Raw genomic sequence first — 18937 nt, 5'->3', positions numbered from 1 at the left:
TGCTCCCTTATAGCAACAAATTAAATACAAATAGACATTATTGCTCACAGTAAAACATTTTTTTATCCTCAGTGTAAAACGGTTAATCTTAGTGCCAGGCTGATAAACAAGGAGAGGAATTGCAAAGTGTCATTGAACAGGATTGATGTCATATCCAATGCTTTCCCTTAAGTGCGCGCGTATTAATTCTATGCTTTTAGATGCTTTGTTTTCCGCGTTAGCTCTAACTTGGTCTTTGTGTGGCTTCCCAGTTAAGTCAGAAGCACAAGGTGGGTGTTCTGCTGTGCCGCGCGGGCCAAAGCACCGAGGAGGAGATGTACAACAACGAGGAGGCGTCGCCCGCCTTCTCGGCTTTCCTGGAGCTGCTGGGCGAGCAGGTGCTCCTCAAAGGTTTCAGCAAATACGCCGCACAGCTTGACACAAAGAGTGAGTAGCCCCCAAAAAATAAAGACACTAAACCCAGTGAGGGTACACTTGCTTGAATACGGAAATGATAAAGAATTGACTTTGTGGTTCTGTAGCTGACTCCACTGGCACCCACTCCCTGTACACCGTCTACCAGGGCTACGAAGTTATGTTCCATATATCCACCATGCTGCCATACATGCCAAACAACCCACAACAGGTAAGATTTCAGATTGTGTCAATGTAAAACTATGTGGCTTTAATCTTCTTTGCCATTGAATTATTTGAGCTCGTCATTTAAGAGATGCTAACGTAATAAAAATTGAGTTAAAGAAGGGCTATTTACTCCTTCCCCCCCTTATTGACGGTAATGCACGACCAATCCCTTCTGTTACCTTTCATGCCATGTCATAAGTATTATGAACTTGATCCACAATGGATTTGTTTCTCAGTATTTTTTGGAGCAATTCCACTTGGTCTGCATGTGCCTATGCTTTCGGTTAAGAAAATATTCATCGTTTGTCGCTATTTTTATTGTATTACATAGTGTTCAATGTCAAGCTCACATGGTGTGAATGTGCAGAACAAAAATAGGCTTTCTATTTAGACGATTCCTTCTGTCATATCTGTCAAATCCCATAAATCGATGACTTCTCCATTGTCACTTTTTTTAAAAATAACTGCCAATAGGAATTGAATTTTAAAATGTGTAAATTAATTAGTTTTAGTGAGGTGTCTGGGAATTATTGATCTAATTGTATCCTTAACTGAGTAAATAACCCCCCATTTACACATGCAGTTTACTATATAATATTATACAAAAACGTTTCTGGTTCAATATTTAATGATTGAAGCAAAATCTTAACGAGACTTCCCAACTCCAAATTTCAGAGGACATTTAAATTGCTTCCGTTTCACTCAAACGAGGTTCTCGACCCGAATAAATGGCACAATATCTCCATCCAGAGGCTTCCACGGTGCAGTAGGATATACACTTTCCTTCATCAGACCTCTAGGTGGTAGCATATAACATGTTACAATGATCATCAGTGGCTGAAGAATTGTGGAAATCAGACCAAAATGTCACAATGAACCTGAAAAAAATATATAATCCTTGAAAGAGACAGTATAGTGGGAAAGAAAATGCAGGAACTGCCTTTGGCATTTGTAAAGAATTCCCCCTGGTGTGTATGTCTTCATACAAACTGTTATCTGGATTACATAATTGCTACTTTTACACTGCCATCATGAAAAGAGACTTGCCAAAACGCCACTTCCACAAACACACTCTGAACATTGAATCATGTCCAATACACAAGCGGCTAGAGACAAATGGCTCCCCCAGAAAGTGCCAAACAAATTACATAAAGAGCTGTTGTGAGGAGATTCATCTCCTATTTCGACTTGTTTCCCCATTGTGAATATGCTTGTGTAAATAGGCTAGATTTGGTTCCATCTTTCTCATCTTTATTCTCCGCTCTTCTGCCCAGCTTCTGAGGAAGAGGCACATCGGGAACGACATTGTCACCATCATCTTTCAGGAGCCCGGAGCGTTGCCGTTCACCCCTCAGAGTATCCGCTCACACTTTCAGCATGTTTTTGTCATTGTCCGTGTGCACAACCCCTGCTCGGAAAACACCTGCTACAGGTAAATAGTGTTAGAACATGAACATATAGTGTAATGGTTGTATTATTTACTAAGACGCAGACAGGTCCTGACAATGCCCTCAATTTGAGAAAAACCTACTCAAATATTGCAAAAAAATGTTATACTTTAATGAGGTGTTTTTTTCCGATGTCATGATATTTAGGTATGGCACATTTTTTATTTTTTTATATGTCACAGGACGTGACATATTAAGCCACATTATCATTTCTCCACACGCAAAAAAAGTTTTTCCTTAGCTAAAATCTTACCGTAGGAGAAAACACGGCCTTCAATGGAAACACATTCAATTTGTTAACATACTTGGCCGAAAATGATAATGATTTCTTTTATCTGGCAAAAATGTAGAAATACAAGTGCTGCTCCTCACCATCAAAATGGATGCGATATTTATCACCTTTAATACTAGCCAATGAGTTCATTTATGAAGTAACATGAAAGCTGTTAGAACAGTTTGAAGGTTGTTAATGTGTTTCTTAAGTTTAAGTGTTTTAAGTGGTAAAATGTCAATTACTGGGTGAAGAATGTAAAGCCGGTTCTGTTTCTAGAGCAACTTTTGCGCGTCTATCACCGTCAATAGTTCACGATAACTGATAAAACACGGAAATTTGTGAAAAAGTATGATAATGAGAGCTCACCCTCATGACTTTCCCCCAGCGTCGCCGTCACAAGAATGAAGGACGTGCCTCCTTTCGGCCCCCCCATCCCAAGCAGCGTCGCCTTCCGTGACTCGGACACTTTTCGGAATTTCCTGCTCGCCAAAATCATCAACGCGGAAAACGCGGCGCACAAGTCGGAGAAATTTCACACCATGGCGACGCGGACCAGGCAGGAATACCTGCGCGACCTGGCGGAGAACTACATCAGCAGCACTCCCATGGACTCTGCCGGAAAACTCAACAACCTCATCTCCCTAGCGTCGAAGAAACGCGAGCGCTTGAAAGCGCGAGAAACGGCCGAGCTGGGGGCCGCCGGGGCCGTCGCCTGGAGGGTCCTGGCTCAGGACTTTAGCGGCGGAGGCGCCGAGCTCCCCTGCGCCTTGGGCTTTTCGGCCGAATACGTCCTCCTGGTGGACTGTTCTACCAAAGAGGTGGTGTTCAACTGCTTTTGCGCCGACGTGATCGGCTGGACCGCTGAGCGATTGGCCTTGAAGATTTTCTACGGAAGGGGCGATCACATTGCGGTGCGGGTGCCCGAGGGCTGCGCGCAAGACATCAGGGAAATCGTGCAGCGCTTGAAGGTGAGCAATATTCCTGTGAACGTGGGCTGAATCACAATTTGGGCTTTTAGTCTGTCAGAGAAATAAATATTAACTTTTTCTATCTGGTCTTCCCACTTGAAGTGAAAAAAGTTGTTATAATAATGATAATATATAATTGCTATTATGCTTAGGACTCTCATGGACATCTAAAACAAATTTAAATTTAACTCTTAATTGTTTCAAGAAAAATAGTTAACTTGTGAAAATGTGAAAATTCACACTAAAAAGTCATTAAAATTATCAGATTTTTTTAAAAGTAAAAACTAAATCATATTATAATACAACATTCAAATTTTGGATCTGAATGCTTTGGGGAATTTTAGATTTTTTTTAGATCATTTTTCCCTCCCTACAAATTGCTATTAGCCTGTCCCCATGTTATAAATTATTTTATTTTGCATTATCATTCATATAGAGTAGCTAATTAACATAAATCCAACGATCATATAAAAAGATTAGAACTAATAGCCCAGGGTGTGATTATGTGAAGTTGCGCAACGGCATTCATGCGCTGATGAGGGGCCATTTCCATTTTACTATAATCTCATGACATTTGATAAATTAAATGGTCAGAAAAGGAGATTTTGTGAAGTCCTAATCCTGCAGCAAAAAAAAAAAAACAGCAGGAAAAATAAACAGAACAAGTTAATCTTCCCACAAGTAGCAAATACATGCCGATCCAGTGACTGATTATGAAAAGCCGGTAAGCATAGAGCGAGAGTGTAAAATATCTCAATATTAAATCAACTGTTATTCAAATGTCCTGTTTCATCATTTTCTCATTGGAATGTGTCCTCTTGTACTTTTCAGTCGCTGACGGTAGGATGTGAGACGGTGGATATGACGCTGAGGAGAAATGGCCTGGGCCAACTTGGATTCCACGTGCGCCTGGACGGCACCGTGGCTGAGGTACATTTCAGCCCACGCGTTTACCGCCAAGTTAAATTTGCATTTACCATTGGACTGACCCCAAGTGGCGCCGGTGCTCGTTGCCGTGTAGGTGGAGGAATACGGCTTTGCCTGGCAGGCGGGCCTGAGGCAAGGCAGTCGCCTAGTGGAGATCTGCAAGGTCGCCGCCGTGACGCTGACTCACGAGCAGATGATCGACCTGCTCAGGACGTCGGTCACGGTCAAAGTGGTCATCATCCCACCGTACGAAGAAAGTGGGCCGCGGAGGTGAGTAAAGTGCAGATTTGCAATTTTTTCCTTACATCGCTCATTGGCTAATATTGGGGGCGTCGCCGTCAATGGTATCCACTATCATGGATTTCACTACACTCTTTAAATGGAGACTGTTTACCTTTTTTGGTTAGCAACAGATTTGAAATTGGTTGCTCATAATCAGGTGACTCCGACTAAACTTGATGTTTTTTGACAATTTTTGAGCAGAATTATTTCAGATGTAAATGAAAAAACGGCCTTTTAGTCAAACTGGCATGTCTAAAATTGGACGATGTCGAGGGATATAGTGCATTTTGAGGGATTCCGATTCAATTTTGCTTAACCTAACGGGTACACGGATTCAATTCGATGCGTTGTCACACTCCTTAACGTTTTGTATTTCCTTCTGGGAAAACGACAAAAAGGATTTTGCGCAACAATTTTCAATGCCATTCAGTCCAATTCCTTTCCTCTAGTCACAAATGCACAAAAGCACGGCTGAGATGGTGGGCAGCATTTCTGTGTGGGAGGGTGCGAAAAGAGGAAGCCAGCAAACAGGCACAAACTAGAAAAGCAGGAAAACAAAAGATAGCATTTGGAATTCATTTTAACTATTATTTTTCTTTTTTTTTTTTGCCCAATTCTATTTTTCCTACCAACGTTTCATACATACTGTTTCCTTCAAATTCTTGCTTCCACCACCTTTCTTTCTTGTACTCCGCAGTTAGTACGGCCTTGGCAGTAATGAAAAATGTCACTTGATGTTGTTAAGTGGTTGCAGGTTGAAGTAACGGCTTGCATGAGCATGCCCGCGTGTTTGAAGGAGAAGCTTGAATTGTGGTCACATGGCTTGGATGTTAAAGGCTGCTAAATTACACTGCGTTTTCAACCTTTAGCCCTCACGCACGCTCTTTGTGGCATTGGTACAGCTAGTAATTAAGGCTTGTGTTTCACTCTTCCTCTCGCTCTTCTCCCGCTCGTTTGGCTTTATGTGGCGGGCAAGCCGATTGCATGAGATTAAAGCCCGCCAGCCACAGGAGGGAGGGGGAGGAATTTCCAAAAGGCAACTAAAAATAAAGAATACCGACCGGCGAGTGGATGCGATTAATTAAAAATGCTTTGCGGGAAAAGAGGGAGGGATGAAGCAAGAGGAAGGTGGGGCCGGCGAGAGAAAGACAACGTGTCTCAACAGTACCGACCGAGCGAGGGTGAAAGGGAGTGGGCGGAATGGAGATAGAGAAGAGAGCGGGAGACGTTTCGCCTCGGCTTCTGAGACTAACGGAAACGGCGGAAGAGAAGGTGGGATAGATAGATGGCCGCGGTGCTTTTGAGCTTACGCACACGTTGGGGGAGCGCCAGCCGTGTGGGAAGAGACCCACGGTGCGCGCGGGTGTAGGCGCTTTGGTTGGGTATGTACCGACCGACTACTTTTGACAAAGGGAAATGCTACAAGTCATTGGGATTCCATGTAGAACCATGCATGTCATTTTCTTTTTATTTGCATGATGCATGTCAAAAGTCTTCATGGAATGAAGGCGAAATATTTATTTGTTCAAATACAGCTGCTGTGAATCATGACGGGATTTTTCCAATTATAGGATCATCTCTATAGAGAGAGGATTTCAACATGTTTGGAAAATATCCAAACAAAAATGACATTTCTGTTAAGTCTTGTTTGGTTTGGTTAACAGTCAATCGGTACCATATATTTTTCTTTTATTAACCTTTTTTTCCCTGCCATATATGACTAGCTGTTACTTCATTTTACCAAGAAACTGCCAAAAAATATGGTTCGGACTGAATCGATAGGACATAAAACTGTGGTGTTTTGGTGTATGAGTGTAATCCATCCTAAAAATGAACCACGCCTGTAAAAATACAATGGAAAAAAATCAGTGTGATGATCGAAACAGCAATCTTTAGCTTCACAAAACGTACACCAATGACTTGGCGCAAAAATTTGGAAATAATTTAATTCCCTCTTTAATGTTTATGCTTCTAAATTTGATTTGTCAGCCTTGACCACGTGGGGGCAGTATAAAACCGACAGATTACGGATGTAAAGTAGTATTCATTCATTTTCCGTAACGCTCATCCCCACCCTTAATTGAATGCCAGCCAATTGCAGGGCACAAAGAGAAGGACAACCACTCATGTGAACACTTATACCTAGGGACAATTCTGCAGTTGACTATAAAATGATATTACAGGAATTATTGTGCAATTATGCAACCCCCCACCCCCCAAAAGTTAAACCGAAAAAGTATGCAGTCAAATTTGTGAAATTACGTAAGAAGAGGCATTTGCATTATTGGAACAATTTGTTTCTGTATGTGTTAGCTGCATCCTTTATGTTCCAATATGCATAAAAATAACATTACTTATTTGCTAGTTTTTGGCCCATGCTTTAATAAAATTCCACATTTTTACTGTGTATTCACAGATAAAGCACATCTGCTTTTAAAACATTTTTTAAAAGATGAAACACAAGGAATTTGGTATTTTTGAACACATTTAAAACTTAAACTAAGGAAACATATCAATCTTCCTTCAAATGTACCTACTTCGATGATAAGAAATAAATGAAGATCTGTCAGTGAGTTTCCAATTACTGACGAGAACACAAACTTCTTTTCATTTGAAGTCTTAATCAAATGTTGTTTGATAAAGACTGCACTAATCTCACTGTGGCCGTGTACAAATCAAGTAGAAATCCGCTGCCTAGATGGAGGCCTTGCGTGAAGAGCTCTTTCATTCGCACGGAGCACAATTCACACGCATACTTGACCACCGTCCCTCAGTAGGCGAGGCGGATTCCTGTTGTGCCAATAATCACTTTCCTATCCTCTCATTTTGCTCCTGTCAGTGTCAGGGGAGCTCATTAGTGGCCACCGTTGTATTTCTGCTGTTTTCTACAAAGTACAGTACTGTATTTTTCATATGCAGCTGCGGTCTGAATAAAAACAGGTTGAAGTGTAAAGCTCATGAATGAGTTGCTGTTTTTGCGAATAATTTTAGGGGCTGCACGGAAGAGTACGAGATGAAGACCATGGAGCAGAAGGCGGAAGCTGAGCCTTTGGCCGGGGGCTATCGACCCTCCCCTCGCCCGGGTTGGCGCTGGGACAGCCCGCCGGTGCCTCATGGGTTGCACGGTACCCCCAATCCACAACGGTGGGCCCCCATGTGCCCCCCACCGCCGCCGCCTCCGCCGCTGCGTTCCTCCCACAAGACCTTGGTGCCAGTTCCCTACAGAGATTCTCAACACTTCAACTCCAAGAGGTGAGTGAGACTTTGATTTAAAAAAAAAACAGGCAACAAAATTCATTTTGACATGAGAATGAATCCGCATTTTCTCTGCTTTTTTTATGTGTGTGTGCGCTCAGGCCAGTCAGCTACCCGGAGAACCACTACAACATTTCTCCCGCAGGGTGTGACCGAGTTTTGCCCTATAGAAACCCCTCGGCCAGTTTCTCGTCGCCTTCCTCGGGCCTGGTAGGGCTCTCTACTATCGGGCCGCCCGGAATTACACCTGGGCCCTTTGTGCGTTACAAACCTACACCCGAAAGGTGAGTGTGAGCTATCTGGTAAACCTGTATTTTAGTTCATGTTCCTGGTCGAAACTCGTCTGAATAAATCGTTCAGTGCTCGTAGATATCTGTAATACACGAAAGAGATGCGGCAAAAAGACAGTGTGCTACAATGATAAACAGCCTCTCATGTCATGGCCACCTGGCTTGGTCGCATCTCGAAATTTTGATCGTATCGCGGGCGAATTATTCGATCAAAATTTTCGTCGTACCACGAGCATGTCGTACCACGAGCTGATCGTAGGTCGAGGTACCGCTGTACTCTGAAAATGTTTCAATGTAGTGATCCTGCTCATCCTGTTGCTCTGCTTTTGGCAGGTACGGAAACGGACAGCGTCCTCTGCTGTCCTATGAGCCGCACCTCAGCATGGACATCATTTCCAGTGGAGAGTTGTCTTCGGGCTTCACCAGTCAGGAGAGTACCATGGAGCGTTGCAAAACTGGTACGTTGCGCCTCAATTTGTTTAGGTTCTGCATGTATGGGACAATTCTTTAATCAATCAAGCATTTATCTTCATGTTATGACTTGATTCTTAAAATATTAATTCAAAAGTGGGGGAAAAAACATTTTTTGCTTGCAAAAATATAAAGGTATTAATGTGTTTTCACCTAATTCTAGTGAAATTGAGCATAACATTTTAATATTTCATTTTGTTGTCCACCACAAAATCAGCCATTTTATAATATTCTGATGTAATACTAATAGTTGTCGGACCTTCCTGTATTATGTGAAATGTTTAAAAAAATAACCGTCAAAACAAAACACATTTATTCTCGCAGTCTTATGAATTTAGTCAAACTAAGGTGACATTTTTCTCCGTGCTTTACGTATAGAACCCCTCTGGCATGTTCCAGCATCTTCGTCCAGGGTGCAGCCTGGCGGAGGAGTAGGCCAGAGGAGGCTACGACAAGATGTTCCAGGCAAAGATTCTCCAAACAGACACTCAAAGGTTTGAATTCACCATTAGCTCTCATCACTCAGTCACATTCCCGACGCCAACTCTTCTCTTCTGCATGTTCTACAGGGCGAGCCTCAGTATTCCAGCCACTCCAGCAGCAACACGTTGTCCAGCAACGCTTCCAGTAACCACAGCGACGAGCGCTGGTTCGACGGAGGCCCTGTCGGTGACCGAGGGGACAGCGGTTTTCCGGCCGACCCGGTCGAGCCCGACGCGGACCTCCTCAACAAGGGCGGCTCCAACGACAGCGGTATCGACGCGCCGGCCCACTTCAACAGTCGCCACGTTTCCGCCGGCCAGCCTCTCAAGCCCTCGCACGCCGCCATCGTGATGAGCGGCCGAGGGGGCGACGCCAAGAGAAGAGAGTCTTCGCCCGGAATTTCGGTTGCGGCCAATCAGAGCAAAGGTTTTCACACCCGGACATTTCCGCCTCCGGGATCCAGCACTGAGAAAATTGATACTTTCAAGCCAAGGTAAGAAGACAGTTCTTTTATCGCATACTTGGCTCACACTGCCTGTCATGTGCAAAAAAAAAAAAATTAAGTATTCAGAAAAATTGCAAGAGAATTCTCATGGCCCGCCAGGCTTATAAAACACTAGGGGAAACCTTGTCATGCTTGATGGGATGGTGTAATTCCATGTCATACATTTAAAGATGACAGTGTTTTTTGCACTGAAGAAAATCATGAATTGGCTCGAAATCGCACTGTAAAACAGAAAAATATATATTAAATTTCTCTTTAAAGTCTTTCAATCAATCATTCATCCCACACAATTTATTGACTTTCGAGTAACATTTTGTGGTCGTTGATGCTTGTTAAAGCTTGTGGAGCAGTCAATTGAAATGATTTTTTTTCATGAACAACTGTCAGCACATTTTATTTTAAGCCCTGACCAAACATTTCTATTAAACTTTTGTGTGTTCCAGAGCTTACACACCTCAGGGTTACAAGACCCCCACTATGGACAAAGCGCGTCCTGTTCGCGCTTCTACCACCACACCCGCTTCGGCCCACCTGATCTCCAACACTCTGTCGAGCTCTGCCCCCAAAGCCTTTTACGCAAAGAGCAGACCAACCGCCTTGCTGCCCGAAGACTTGGGCCCGTCGCCATCCAACGCGAAGACCTCTTCCAGCTCTAGCAACAATAAAACGTATGTTTTAACAGTAGACTCAAAGACGCTATGAATGAATTCTTAACAGTCCACATTTGGGTGTGGTCATCTTCAGTCAGATTGACATCAATTCAAAGAATGTGTTTGGACAACCACGACTGCGAGCGTCGCTGAGAGACCTGCGATCTCCACGGCGGACTTACAAGAGCACCATCGAAGATGATTTGAAGAAACTCATCATAATGGACAACCCTGGAGAGTCTCCCCAGCGAGATCCGGTAAGAAAAATGCACACATCTGAAAATGTCTTAAAACAGTCGGCAAGACTAAACAACTGGCAAAAAGGAACCAAAGAATAAAACTTTTTTAATTAGAAATTGATAGGTTTATTAATAGATATACTTTAATAAAAGGAGAGACATCGTTGACATAATCCAGCGATAACTTGCAAGTGAGAATCAGTCCTGGCTCGCCCTCGCCACCGGAGCATTCTGAATCTAGGCATCCTCCTCTGTCCATTTAGTCGCACATAATCAAAACACTTAAGGTTATCTGATTCAAACAATATACAATAAGCTAACCGAATAACACAATTAAGGTCAAAAAACAACTGCAACAACAATTGCATATCAGGTCGGAAACCAAAAACAACTGCGTAAGAATTTGCACAAGTAAGCATAATAATTTCCATAAAAGGTGAACCGAGCGACAGTATTTTGAAACAATATGCGAGTATTTTCGGAAGTTGATTCGATTATCGCCATCTGCCGGAATCCAAGTCAAAGCAATTTAAGAGTCCTTCACAGATCTTCATTGCAAACTCAGATCAACAGATCCTCGGCCCGGGACTGTGTGATCCGTCAGGTCAATAGTCCTCAAAACAATTAAATGTCCTCGGGGCCAGCTGCAGGGGGGAGGTGTCCTTGTTATACTGAGCTTTAGTCTGCTTATAATGATTAATGTATCACATATACATATAATAATTAATATTCCACACATACATATAATGATTAATATTCCACACATATAATAATATCCCAGAATAACCCCAACAGAAATGTATGCAAATATAGAAAATTAACAATTAAATATAGAGGTTAAAAAAGAGGAATCTACATAAATGTATTTACATACTATAGATAGCACATAGTTTGATTTATTTTTTTCCAATTCTTGTTGTGTATATTAAGTGACTATTACTAATGTATATATAAACTTCTGTCTATCCATATATACCTACAGCCATATCATTTTTAATTTCATGTAGTTGTGTATGATACCCAATGATTTTTGATTTCTACAATATGTACATTCAAGGAGTTCTGGTTAGTCTCCAACAATTTACATGCTAGGGTTACTCTTGTTTTGTTCAAATGGAATGCGTTGTTATTGTGATAACAAAAGCCGACAAATAAATGAAGGATTTGCGCCGCAGTCTCCCCGGCGTACGCTGCAACGAACCTTTTCCGACGAGTCGCTATGCAGCGGCCGCAGGGACGCCAGCTTCGCCAACTCGGAAAACCAGTCGACCCCCGTGGAGATGCTCTTCACCTGCACTCTTCCCACGCGCAAGCACTCTGGCTCATCCAACCACGGGCAGCCCAAAAAAGGTGAGTTGATGCCGGCGCGCCACTTGAGCTCCTTTGCGTTCGCCACACTCACTGCAAAGTTTCCCCCCAAGCGCCGCTGTCGGCGTCAGAACTGTCCCTCACTGAGGTGAGAGACAAAGTACCCCCGCTGAGGAGGCTGGACCCCGGACTCATGCCCTTGCCTGACACGGCCTGTGGACTGGAGTGGTCCAGCCTGGTCAATGCCGCTAAAGTCTACGAAGGTGAAGGATTCACGTACGTGACAACTCGCCGACGACGTTTAGTTTAAACGAGTGTTTTTTTGCCGTCAGCTCAAAGAGCCGTGTCGCTCTTTTCACTCACTGAGACGCGAGGAGGCGGCGTGGACATGAGGCCAGCTGGCAGTCCTGTGCAGTTTCCTACTCCGCAGACACCTCGGACCACACCCACCTTCAGCAGGTGGGTGACATATCTGGACACCTCACACTTGTTGATGCTTATACAATAGCAGGAAATGAGTTAAATGCTACGCATAATGTGAAATATGAAGATACTGCAAAAGCAAAGTTTCATATATATGTAATATATGTACAGCACTACTCACAAAGATCTGACTATCCTAAAATCATTATAATTCTGCAATTAATTCTTTGATGTAAAACTAAATACTGAAATATATACACTGTTTCCTACATTGATTTCAACATGTCAGGTTTTGACTCCTGAACTAATGGAGAGGCACTGTTTAAGCGACGAGCTATTGTAGAAATGGAGAAGTGCAATTGAATGTAGGCTGAACTCCACCTTCTTGTGTGGCTGTAATAAATTATAGCATAATTTGTTGTGGGCCAATGAAACCTTAGCCCCGTGCCACAGTTTGGACAGCCCTACTCTATGTGATGTGCTTCCATATTTTTATTTTTTGCTTTACTACAGTGAGGAGGTGCCAAACGACTTGTCTGGGCGTCTCCACCACCTGGAGGTGATGTTAAAACAGCTCAACAATGACCTGGAGAAAGTGAGTGAATCCAACTTTGAATTTGAAAAGCATCCATTTTAAAAAGGTTATTTACGGGTTGGTCTCTAAAGATAGTAATTTTCATTTTTCCATTTACATTTCAATAACGACTGTGAATGTGCTTGAAAACTCAACATTCATACTTTTAGGCCATAAATGTATTAATTGATTTTAAAGCCAAAGAGAACGATTGACTGTGATTGGTCATTTAGGAGAAGCACGACAAGGTTGCTCTCATGGCCGAGATGGCCAACCTGCGTGAAAACAACCAACGGCTGCAAGAGGAGAGCTTAACAGCCGGCGAGCAGCTGCGCAAGTTCAACCGAATCTTCGGCCAACGGGGCGAGGACGAGCTCGCCGACCACTCCCCCGCTCTCCAAGCTCCACCCAAGAGGGAGTAAATGTGACTGAACTGGACTGCCTTAAAACTGGAAACTGGAAAACCCAGCCCTCTTCTGAGCCCTTTTTATTTTTCTAAGTCAGAGATGTATGGTTTGTACGATAGAGAAGACTGTTTGAATCACCTGGAGAGGCCTAAACACTGTTCCTGCAAGCCAATAAGCCAAAAAGAAAACAAAAACACAGTAAACTACATATCCCATAATGCACGAGAAGCCCTACAAAGTCTTAAGTACGAGCTACACCCCTACCTTTCTAATCTATATTTTTTTGGTTTACAAGTGAGTCAAAAGACGTTGACTAAGTGAAAAACACGTTTACAGCATACTCCTGATTTACAAGGAGTACTAACTTTGGTACTGGAGATATTGGTATTGGTAATGCACGCATTATTCCTGGAGGCGGCGGTAGTGAGCGTTTTAAAGAGACTCAGCTGCGCCATTAAGTGCACCTGCTAGCATGTTTTTTCTAGCTAGCTAGCGCGTTAGCATTTTTTGCATTGAAGCAACATAAATCAAGCTCAAGGTAGATTACTTTGCATTTATGCTTAAAATGGTAATTAGACACACATCTAGTCAGTGTTTTTCTTGCTACTATCACTTTTTTTTTATTAGCGAACTAGCTCGTGCTAATGCTCATATTTTTCATCTTTGCGCTCACACAACCTATGCTAGTGACTAGTTCCTGTTGATATAAAGCTAAACTTTGCTCAGCCAACTATCCCGTACTACTAAATATCTCCATACTTTATCCCAAAAAGAATATATTTTCTTCCCAGAATTGCAAGCTATTTGTACACTTTGTAAAAGGAAACAAAAATTTCTCAAATGTGCTTTACTGTACTTGTGGGAGACAAAATGCCCCCCCTTCCATCTGTGAAAAAAAGAACTACGTTTATAAAATGCTGATCTATTTTTTCATACTGAAAAACAGTTTGTGCTTTGCAGCTACCAGTACTTTTTACTAATTCTGAGGTAACTGTTTGCAGTGACTGGAACTGTTCAATACTCAGCTCAGGTTCCTGATGATGCTGGACCTAAATACTACAGATCAAGGTACTGTTTAAAAAATGTCCCTTTAATGCGATTTCTGGCAAGAAATCCATTTTTAGTTTGCTCTTTTACTTGGAATTATTTTTGATGGTCACAGAAATGCAGAAATGGGCTCTGAATTTTGAATTAAGGCAACCAAAATTGGCTTGCTATACCATTTGGGAAAAGCCCAATAACACTTACTTTGTAAAATTGACTTGAGTTCCTTTTGTTTTTAAGCTCTTTACGACATTAAGTCGTTCCTTTATTTTCTTTTGTTCAGGTGTATGCGAGTCTTATTTTTCATGTAAAAATGTGTTTTTATATATATAATTGGTTGTTTTATTCTATATAAGCTATTTAAAGCCTACAGTGATCTACGTTGAACAAATCAGTCATGGTAATGTAAAATTTTCTTTTGTAGATGTTTTGATAATTTATTTTGGTTGTGACGCATACAGCAGCGACGACGTGAGAGGGTACTGTTTTCGGTTTCACTTTTCCTCTTCTGGTTGTTCTGGGCTGTAATAAGTGTACATTTATAGTGTAAATTATGTTTTCATTTTATACAAAAATAAAATTATTCCAAGGTTTTGTTTGAATTTGCCTGACACTCATTGGCAAAATCACATTCTTGTTTCAAATGAGTGAAATTAGCCATTAAGCTCATGGCAATTTTCCAGAATGAGTGAAATGTCCCCAAATTACCTTTTTAAGAACATGTTGGTAAATTTTGTGCTAAGTGTGATTGTCCCATTAAAAAGGCATCATGTGTAAAAGGGAAAAGAAGCACTGCACCCATAGCCCACAGTAAAAGTGTGCATTTCAAAGAATGTTATATTTCACAAAAACCATGTCCACAATTTAATAAGGTAACATTGAAAGTACAAAGTGCAACTGATTTTATTTAGTAACATTAAATCCCCTTGTTCTCCTGTGAGGAAGTCTTAAACAGTTTCAAAAATTGCTGTCACCGATTCAAAAGTTTTTAGGTTAACTCATTCACAAACAGTTCAAATTAGAAAAACTTGTATTTAGTACAAGCAGGAAATTGATGCTGATAACAACGGGGATCGCTTCCAGCCCAACGTAACTTGCATGGAATTGGACGTCTATCGCCGTTAAAGGCTTTAGAGTCATGGAATCTGCCCCTAGACAACTCATAGCTTATATACAAAAATGGGGTCGCTTTCAAGAGCCACACATGAGGCACTCGTCTCTATTCTCCAAGGAGCAAACCATGGCGGCCGTGTTGCGCTCCTTGGCGTCCTGCTCGGAGGCTTTCTCCGTCGTGGCGGTGCTGGCGGACACCTCCTTCAGCTTCTCCTTGTTCAGCGTGAACTGAATAGGGTTGGCGGCAGGCTTGGTGCGAAGGTAGTACATGCCCGTTTTAAGACCCTGGGACCAAATAGACGGTCATTCGGGAGGAGCTAAAAACAAATAGGCTCGGTCGATTTCAAAGGTTTGGACACGTACCTGCTTCCAGCCAAAGAAGTGCATGCTGGTCAGTTTGCCGTAATTGGGCTCGGCGATGTGGATGTTGAGCGACTGGCTCTGGTCGATGTAAGCTCCTCGGTCGGCGGCCATTTTCAGCACCGTCTTTTGGGAGATCTCCCAAACCGTTTTGTACAGTTGCTTTAGGTCGGCAGGGATCTCCGCGATATCCTGAAGGACATGGAAAAAAGACTCAGGATATATTCCACATTGCAGTTTATTAATAAGAAGAACAGCATTGGGTGTTTGCGCCTCTTGGCCACTGGGGGGCAGGACTTTGTAGAGAAGTATAATAATTACACTAATTCATGACCTACCTGCACAGATCCATTGTGAGCAATGAGCTGGTTCTTCATGTCCTCTCCCCAAAGCCCCCTCTCGGTGAGATCCTTGAGCAAGTGCGGGTTGACGCACTGGAACTCCCCGGAGAGCACCCGCCGCGTGTAGATGTTGCTGGTGTATGCCTCGATGGACTCGTTGTTGCCCAGGATCTGCGCGGTGGAGGCGGTGGGCATGGGCGCCAGCAGCAGGCTGTTCCTCACGCCGTGCTTGGCGATCTTCTCCTTGAGGAGCGCCCAATCCCACAGTGAGGTGGGCGTCTGCCCCCACATGTCATACTGGAGGATGCCCCGGCTGACGGGGGAGCCGGGGTAGGTCTCGTAGGGGCCTAGCTCGGCCGCCAGCTCGCAGCTGGCCTCCAGGGCGGCGTAGTAGAGCGTCTCGAAGATCTGCACGTTGAGCAGCTGCGCCTCGGGGCTCTCGAAGGGGTGGCGCATGAGGATGAAGGCGTCGGCCAGCCCTTGGACCCCGACACCGATGGGGCGGTGGCGCATGTTGGAGCGCCGGGCCTCGGGCACCGGGTAGTAGTTGATGTCGATGATCTTGTTGAGGTTCTTGACCACCACCTTGGTGACGGCAGCCAACCTCTGGAAGTCGTACGTGCGCTCGGGCGTGACGTACATGTTGAGCGCCACGGACGCCAGGTTGCACACGGCCACCTCGTCCTGACTGGTGTACTCCACGATCTCCGTGCAGAGGTTGCTGCACTTGATGGTGCCGAGGTTCTGCTGGTTGCTCTTGCGGTTGCAGGCGTCCTTGTAGAGCATGTACGGTGTGCCCGTCTCCGTCTGCGACTCGATGATGGCGTACCACACCTGCTGGGCCTTGACCACCCGCTTGACGCGGCCCTCCTTCTCGTAGCGCTCGTAGAGCGCCTCGAACTCCTCGCCCCAGCAGTCGTCCAGGCCCGGGCACTCGCTGGGGCACATGAGCGACCAGTCCTGGTTGCTCTCCACGCGCCTCATGAAAAGATCGGGGATCCACATGGCGTAGAAGAGGTCGCGGGCCCGCCGCTCCTCCTTGCCCGTGTTCTTCTTCAGTTCCAGGAAGTCAAAGACGTCAAAGTGCCAGGGCTCCAGGTAGATGGCGAAGGCGCCGGGCCGCTTGTTACCGCCTTGGTCCACGTAGCGCGCCGTGTTGTTGTAGACGCGCAGCATGGGCACCAGGCCGTTGGAGTTGCCGTTGGTCCCGGCAATGTAGCTGCCGGTGGAGCGGATGCAACCCACCGCCACGCCGATGCCGCCGGCCGACTTGGAGATGAGGGCGCACTGCTTGAGGGTGTCGTAGATGCCCTCGATGCTGTCGTCCTTCATGGTCAGCAGGAAGCAGCTGGACAGCTGCGGCCGGTTGGTGCCGGCGTTGAAGAGCGTGGGCGAGGCGTGCGTGAACCACCTCTCCGACAGCAGGTTGTACGTCTCCACGGCGGCGTCCACGTCGGACCCGTGGATCCCCACCGCCACCCGCATCAGCATGTGCTGCGGCCGCTCGGCCACCTTGCCGTCGATCTTCAGCAGGTACGAGCGCTCCAGCGTCTTGAAGCCGAAGAAGTTGTAGGAGAAGTCGCGGTCGTAGATGATGGCCGAGTTGAGGCGGTCCTTGTGCTCCAGCATCACGTCCAGCGTCTCCTTGGCGATCATGGGGGAGTGGCGGCCGTTGAGCGGGTTGACGTAAGCGTACAGGTCCTCCATGACTTCACTGAACACTTTCTTGGTCTCCTTGTGCAGGTTGGAGACGGCGATGCGTGCCGCCAGGACGGCGTAGTCGGGGTGCTTGGTGGTGAGCGTGGCGGCGATCTCGGCCGCCAGCGTGTCCAACTCCACCGTGGTCACGCCGTTGTACAGCCCCTGGATGGCCTTCATGGTGATCTGGGCCGGGTCTACGAAGTCCGAGTTCAGGCCGTAGCAGAGCTTCTGGACTCGCGAGGTAATTTTGTCGAACATGACGCGCTCTTGGCGGCCGTCTGCAACCGAGACAAACCGTTATGGATTAAGACAGGCTGTGATACTCAAGTGATTCGCTAAAATAGTACCAACATTGATCAAATGACTGGGCACATATCAAATGACTGTCTTGTTTGTTTTTCTCCAATGTTACATTTTTTTAATCCCCTCTTTTTATTCTTTCAATTTGTAAAACAAGATTAATTGGTGCCGTCTTTCCTTTTGAGGAAAGAGTTATAAAAATGTCAAAAGCTGTAGTATGAGACACACAAAGGCAATCTTTTAAACTTGAGTTTTGTCTGCCGTGCGCATGCGCAACCTGATGGTCCTTGAGTTTTGTCTGCCGTGCGCATGCGCAACCTGATGTTCCGATTGGCGCCAAATATGACAAAGACAAATCGAAAATACAAAATAATCAACAATCAACGCAACCTTTACATCAACTCCTGAGTGTAATGTCGTTTAGACACCTTTTTTGTTCTTGTCGTTTCAACCGAATGTAGTCGTTTACGTTTAATCCATCAGGTAAACATAAATTACACAACATTACGCTGTATCCGATGAACGGGCTCTTTTGACATAAACGCTTAATAGTAAAGAGTAAAACCACAGCAAACATTTAATGGTGACTTGTCGAAGTTAATATGAGAACAATTGAAAGATGTAGAATCTGATCAGTACCATGTAAAGCAACCGTTTGACACTCACCTCTCTTCACCACATGCATCTTGGTGGTAGCGTTAATTTAGTCCACCTCCAATGCAGCTAACAGTTAACCTGTCACGGCGTCAAAGTGCAAACTCGGCCGCCGTATTCCTAAAGAACTTCGCCCGGGCAAAAGCGCGAAGAGAAGTGACTCCTTTTCGCAGTAAACTCCCGCTAACGTTAATTTGTAGCGGCGGAAGTGGAAGGCAGGGTCAAGCCTCCGCATTTGGCCAATCGACATTGAGAAAATTATATTATGAATTGTGTAGGCCAATCAGAAGTGATAATGT

General features: G+C 44.5%; 2 protein-coding genes across 5 annotated transcripts in view; one reads left to right on the top strand and one right to left on the bottom strand.

Annotated features, from left to right (window-relative positions):
* The window catches only part of sipa1l3 (signal-induced proliferation-associated 1 like 3), a 43477-nt gene extending 28706 nt beyond the window's left edge, over positions 1 to 14771 (top strand). For 3 of the 4 annotated variants that reach the window (XM_077611022.1, XM_077611023.1, XM_077611024.1), the window contains 18 exons: positions 252 to 426; positions 522 to 625; positions 1896 to 2053; positions 2729 to 3311; positions 4143 to 4241; positions 4333 to 4508; positions 7512 to 7772; positions 7877 to 8059; positions 8399 to 8523; positions 8915 to 9030; positions 9106 to 9512; positions 9968 to 10192; positions 10269 to 10431; positions 11589 to 11763; positions 11835 to 11984; positions 12054 to 12180; positions 12658 to 12739; positions 12952 to 14771. In XM_077611022.1, coding sequence (XP_077467148.1) covers positions 252 to 426; positions 522 to 625; positions 1896 to 2053; positions 2729 to 3311; positions 4143 to 4241; positions 4333 to 4508; positions 7512 to 7772; positions 7877 to 8059; positions 8399 to 8523; positions 8915 to 9030; positions 9106 to 9512; positions 9968 to 10192; positions 10269 to 10431; positions 11589 to 11763; positions 11835 to 11984; positions 12054 to 12180; positions 12658 to 12739; positions 12952 to 13140 — 3498 coding nt within the window. In that variant the 3' untranslated portion in view covers positions 13141 to 14771. The remainder of the gene's footprint in view (positions 1 to 251; positions 427 to 521; positions 626 to 1895; positions 2054 to 2728; positions 3312 to 4142; positions 4242 to 4332; positions 4509 to 7511; positions 7773 to 7876; positions 8060 to 8398; positions 8524 to 8914; positions 9031 to 9105; positions 9513 to 9967; positions 10193 to 10268; positions 10432 to 11588; positions 11764 to 11834; positions 11985 to 12053; positions 12181 to 12657; positions 12740 to 12951) is intronic. The other variant, XR_013303517.1, reaches the window with a different exon arrangement.
* Positions 14772 to 15141: 370 nt separating this feature from the next.
* rrm1 (ribonucleotide reductase M1 polypeptide) lies at positions 15142 to 18841 on the bottom strand. Its single transcript, XM_077611021.1, has 4 exons — positions 18651 to 18841; positions 15981 to 17962; positions 15646 to 15834; positions 15142 to 15567 (listed from the first exon to the last, which is right to left on the bottom strand). The coding sequence occupies exons 1-4, from the start codon at positions 18667 to 18669 to the stop codon at positions 15361 to 15363; spliced, it is 2397 nt and encodes a 798-aa protein (XP_077467147.1). The 5' UTR covers positions 18670 to 18841; the 3' UTR covers positions 15142 to 15360.
* Between the last annotated feature and the right edge of the window lie 96 nt (positions 18842 to 18937).

This window comes from Stigmatopora argus, chromosome 10 (genome assembly GCF_051989625.1).
Source record: "Stigmatopora argus isolate UIUO_Sarg chromosome 10, RoL_Sarg_1.0, whole genome shotgun sequence".
In the NCBI taxonomy this organism is placed as follows: domain Eukaryota; kingdom Metazoa; phylum Chordata; class Actinopteri; order Syngnathiformes; family Syngnathidae; genus Stigmatopora; species Stigmatopora argus.
Note: the sequence above shows the minus strand (reverse complement) of the source record. Positions and strands in the feature narration are given on the sequence as shown.

What these genes read in the sequence shown, in the direction of transcription:
- rrm1 (XM_077611021.1), bottom strand. An exon ending in CTCACAATGGATCTGTGCAG is followed by an intron (nt 15,835 to 15,980) that starts GTAGGTCATGAA and finishes CATGTCCTTCAG; the next exon opens with GATATCGCGGAGATCCCTGC. An exon ending in ACTTCTTTGGCTGGAAGCAG is followed by an intron (nt 15,568 to 15,645) that starts GTACGTGTCCAA and finishes ATTTGGTCCCAG; the next exon opens with GGTCTTAAAACGGGCATGTA.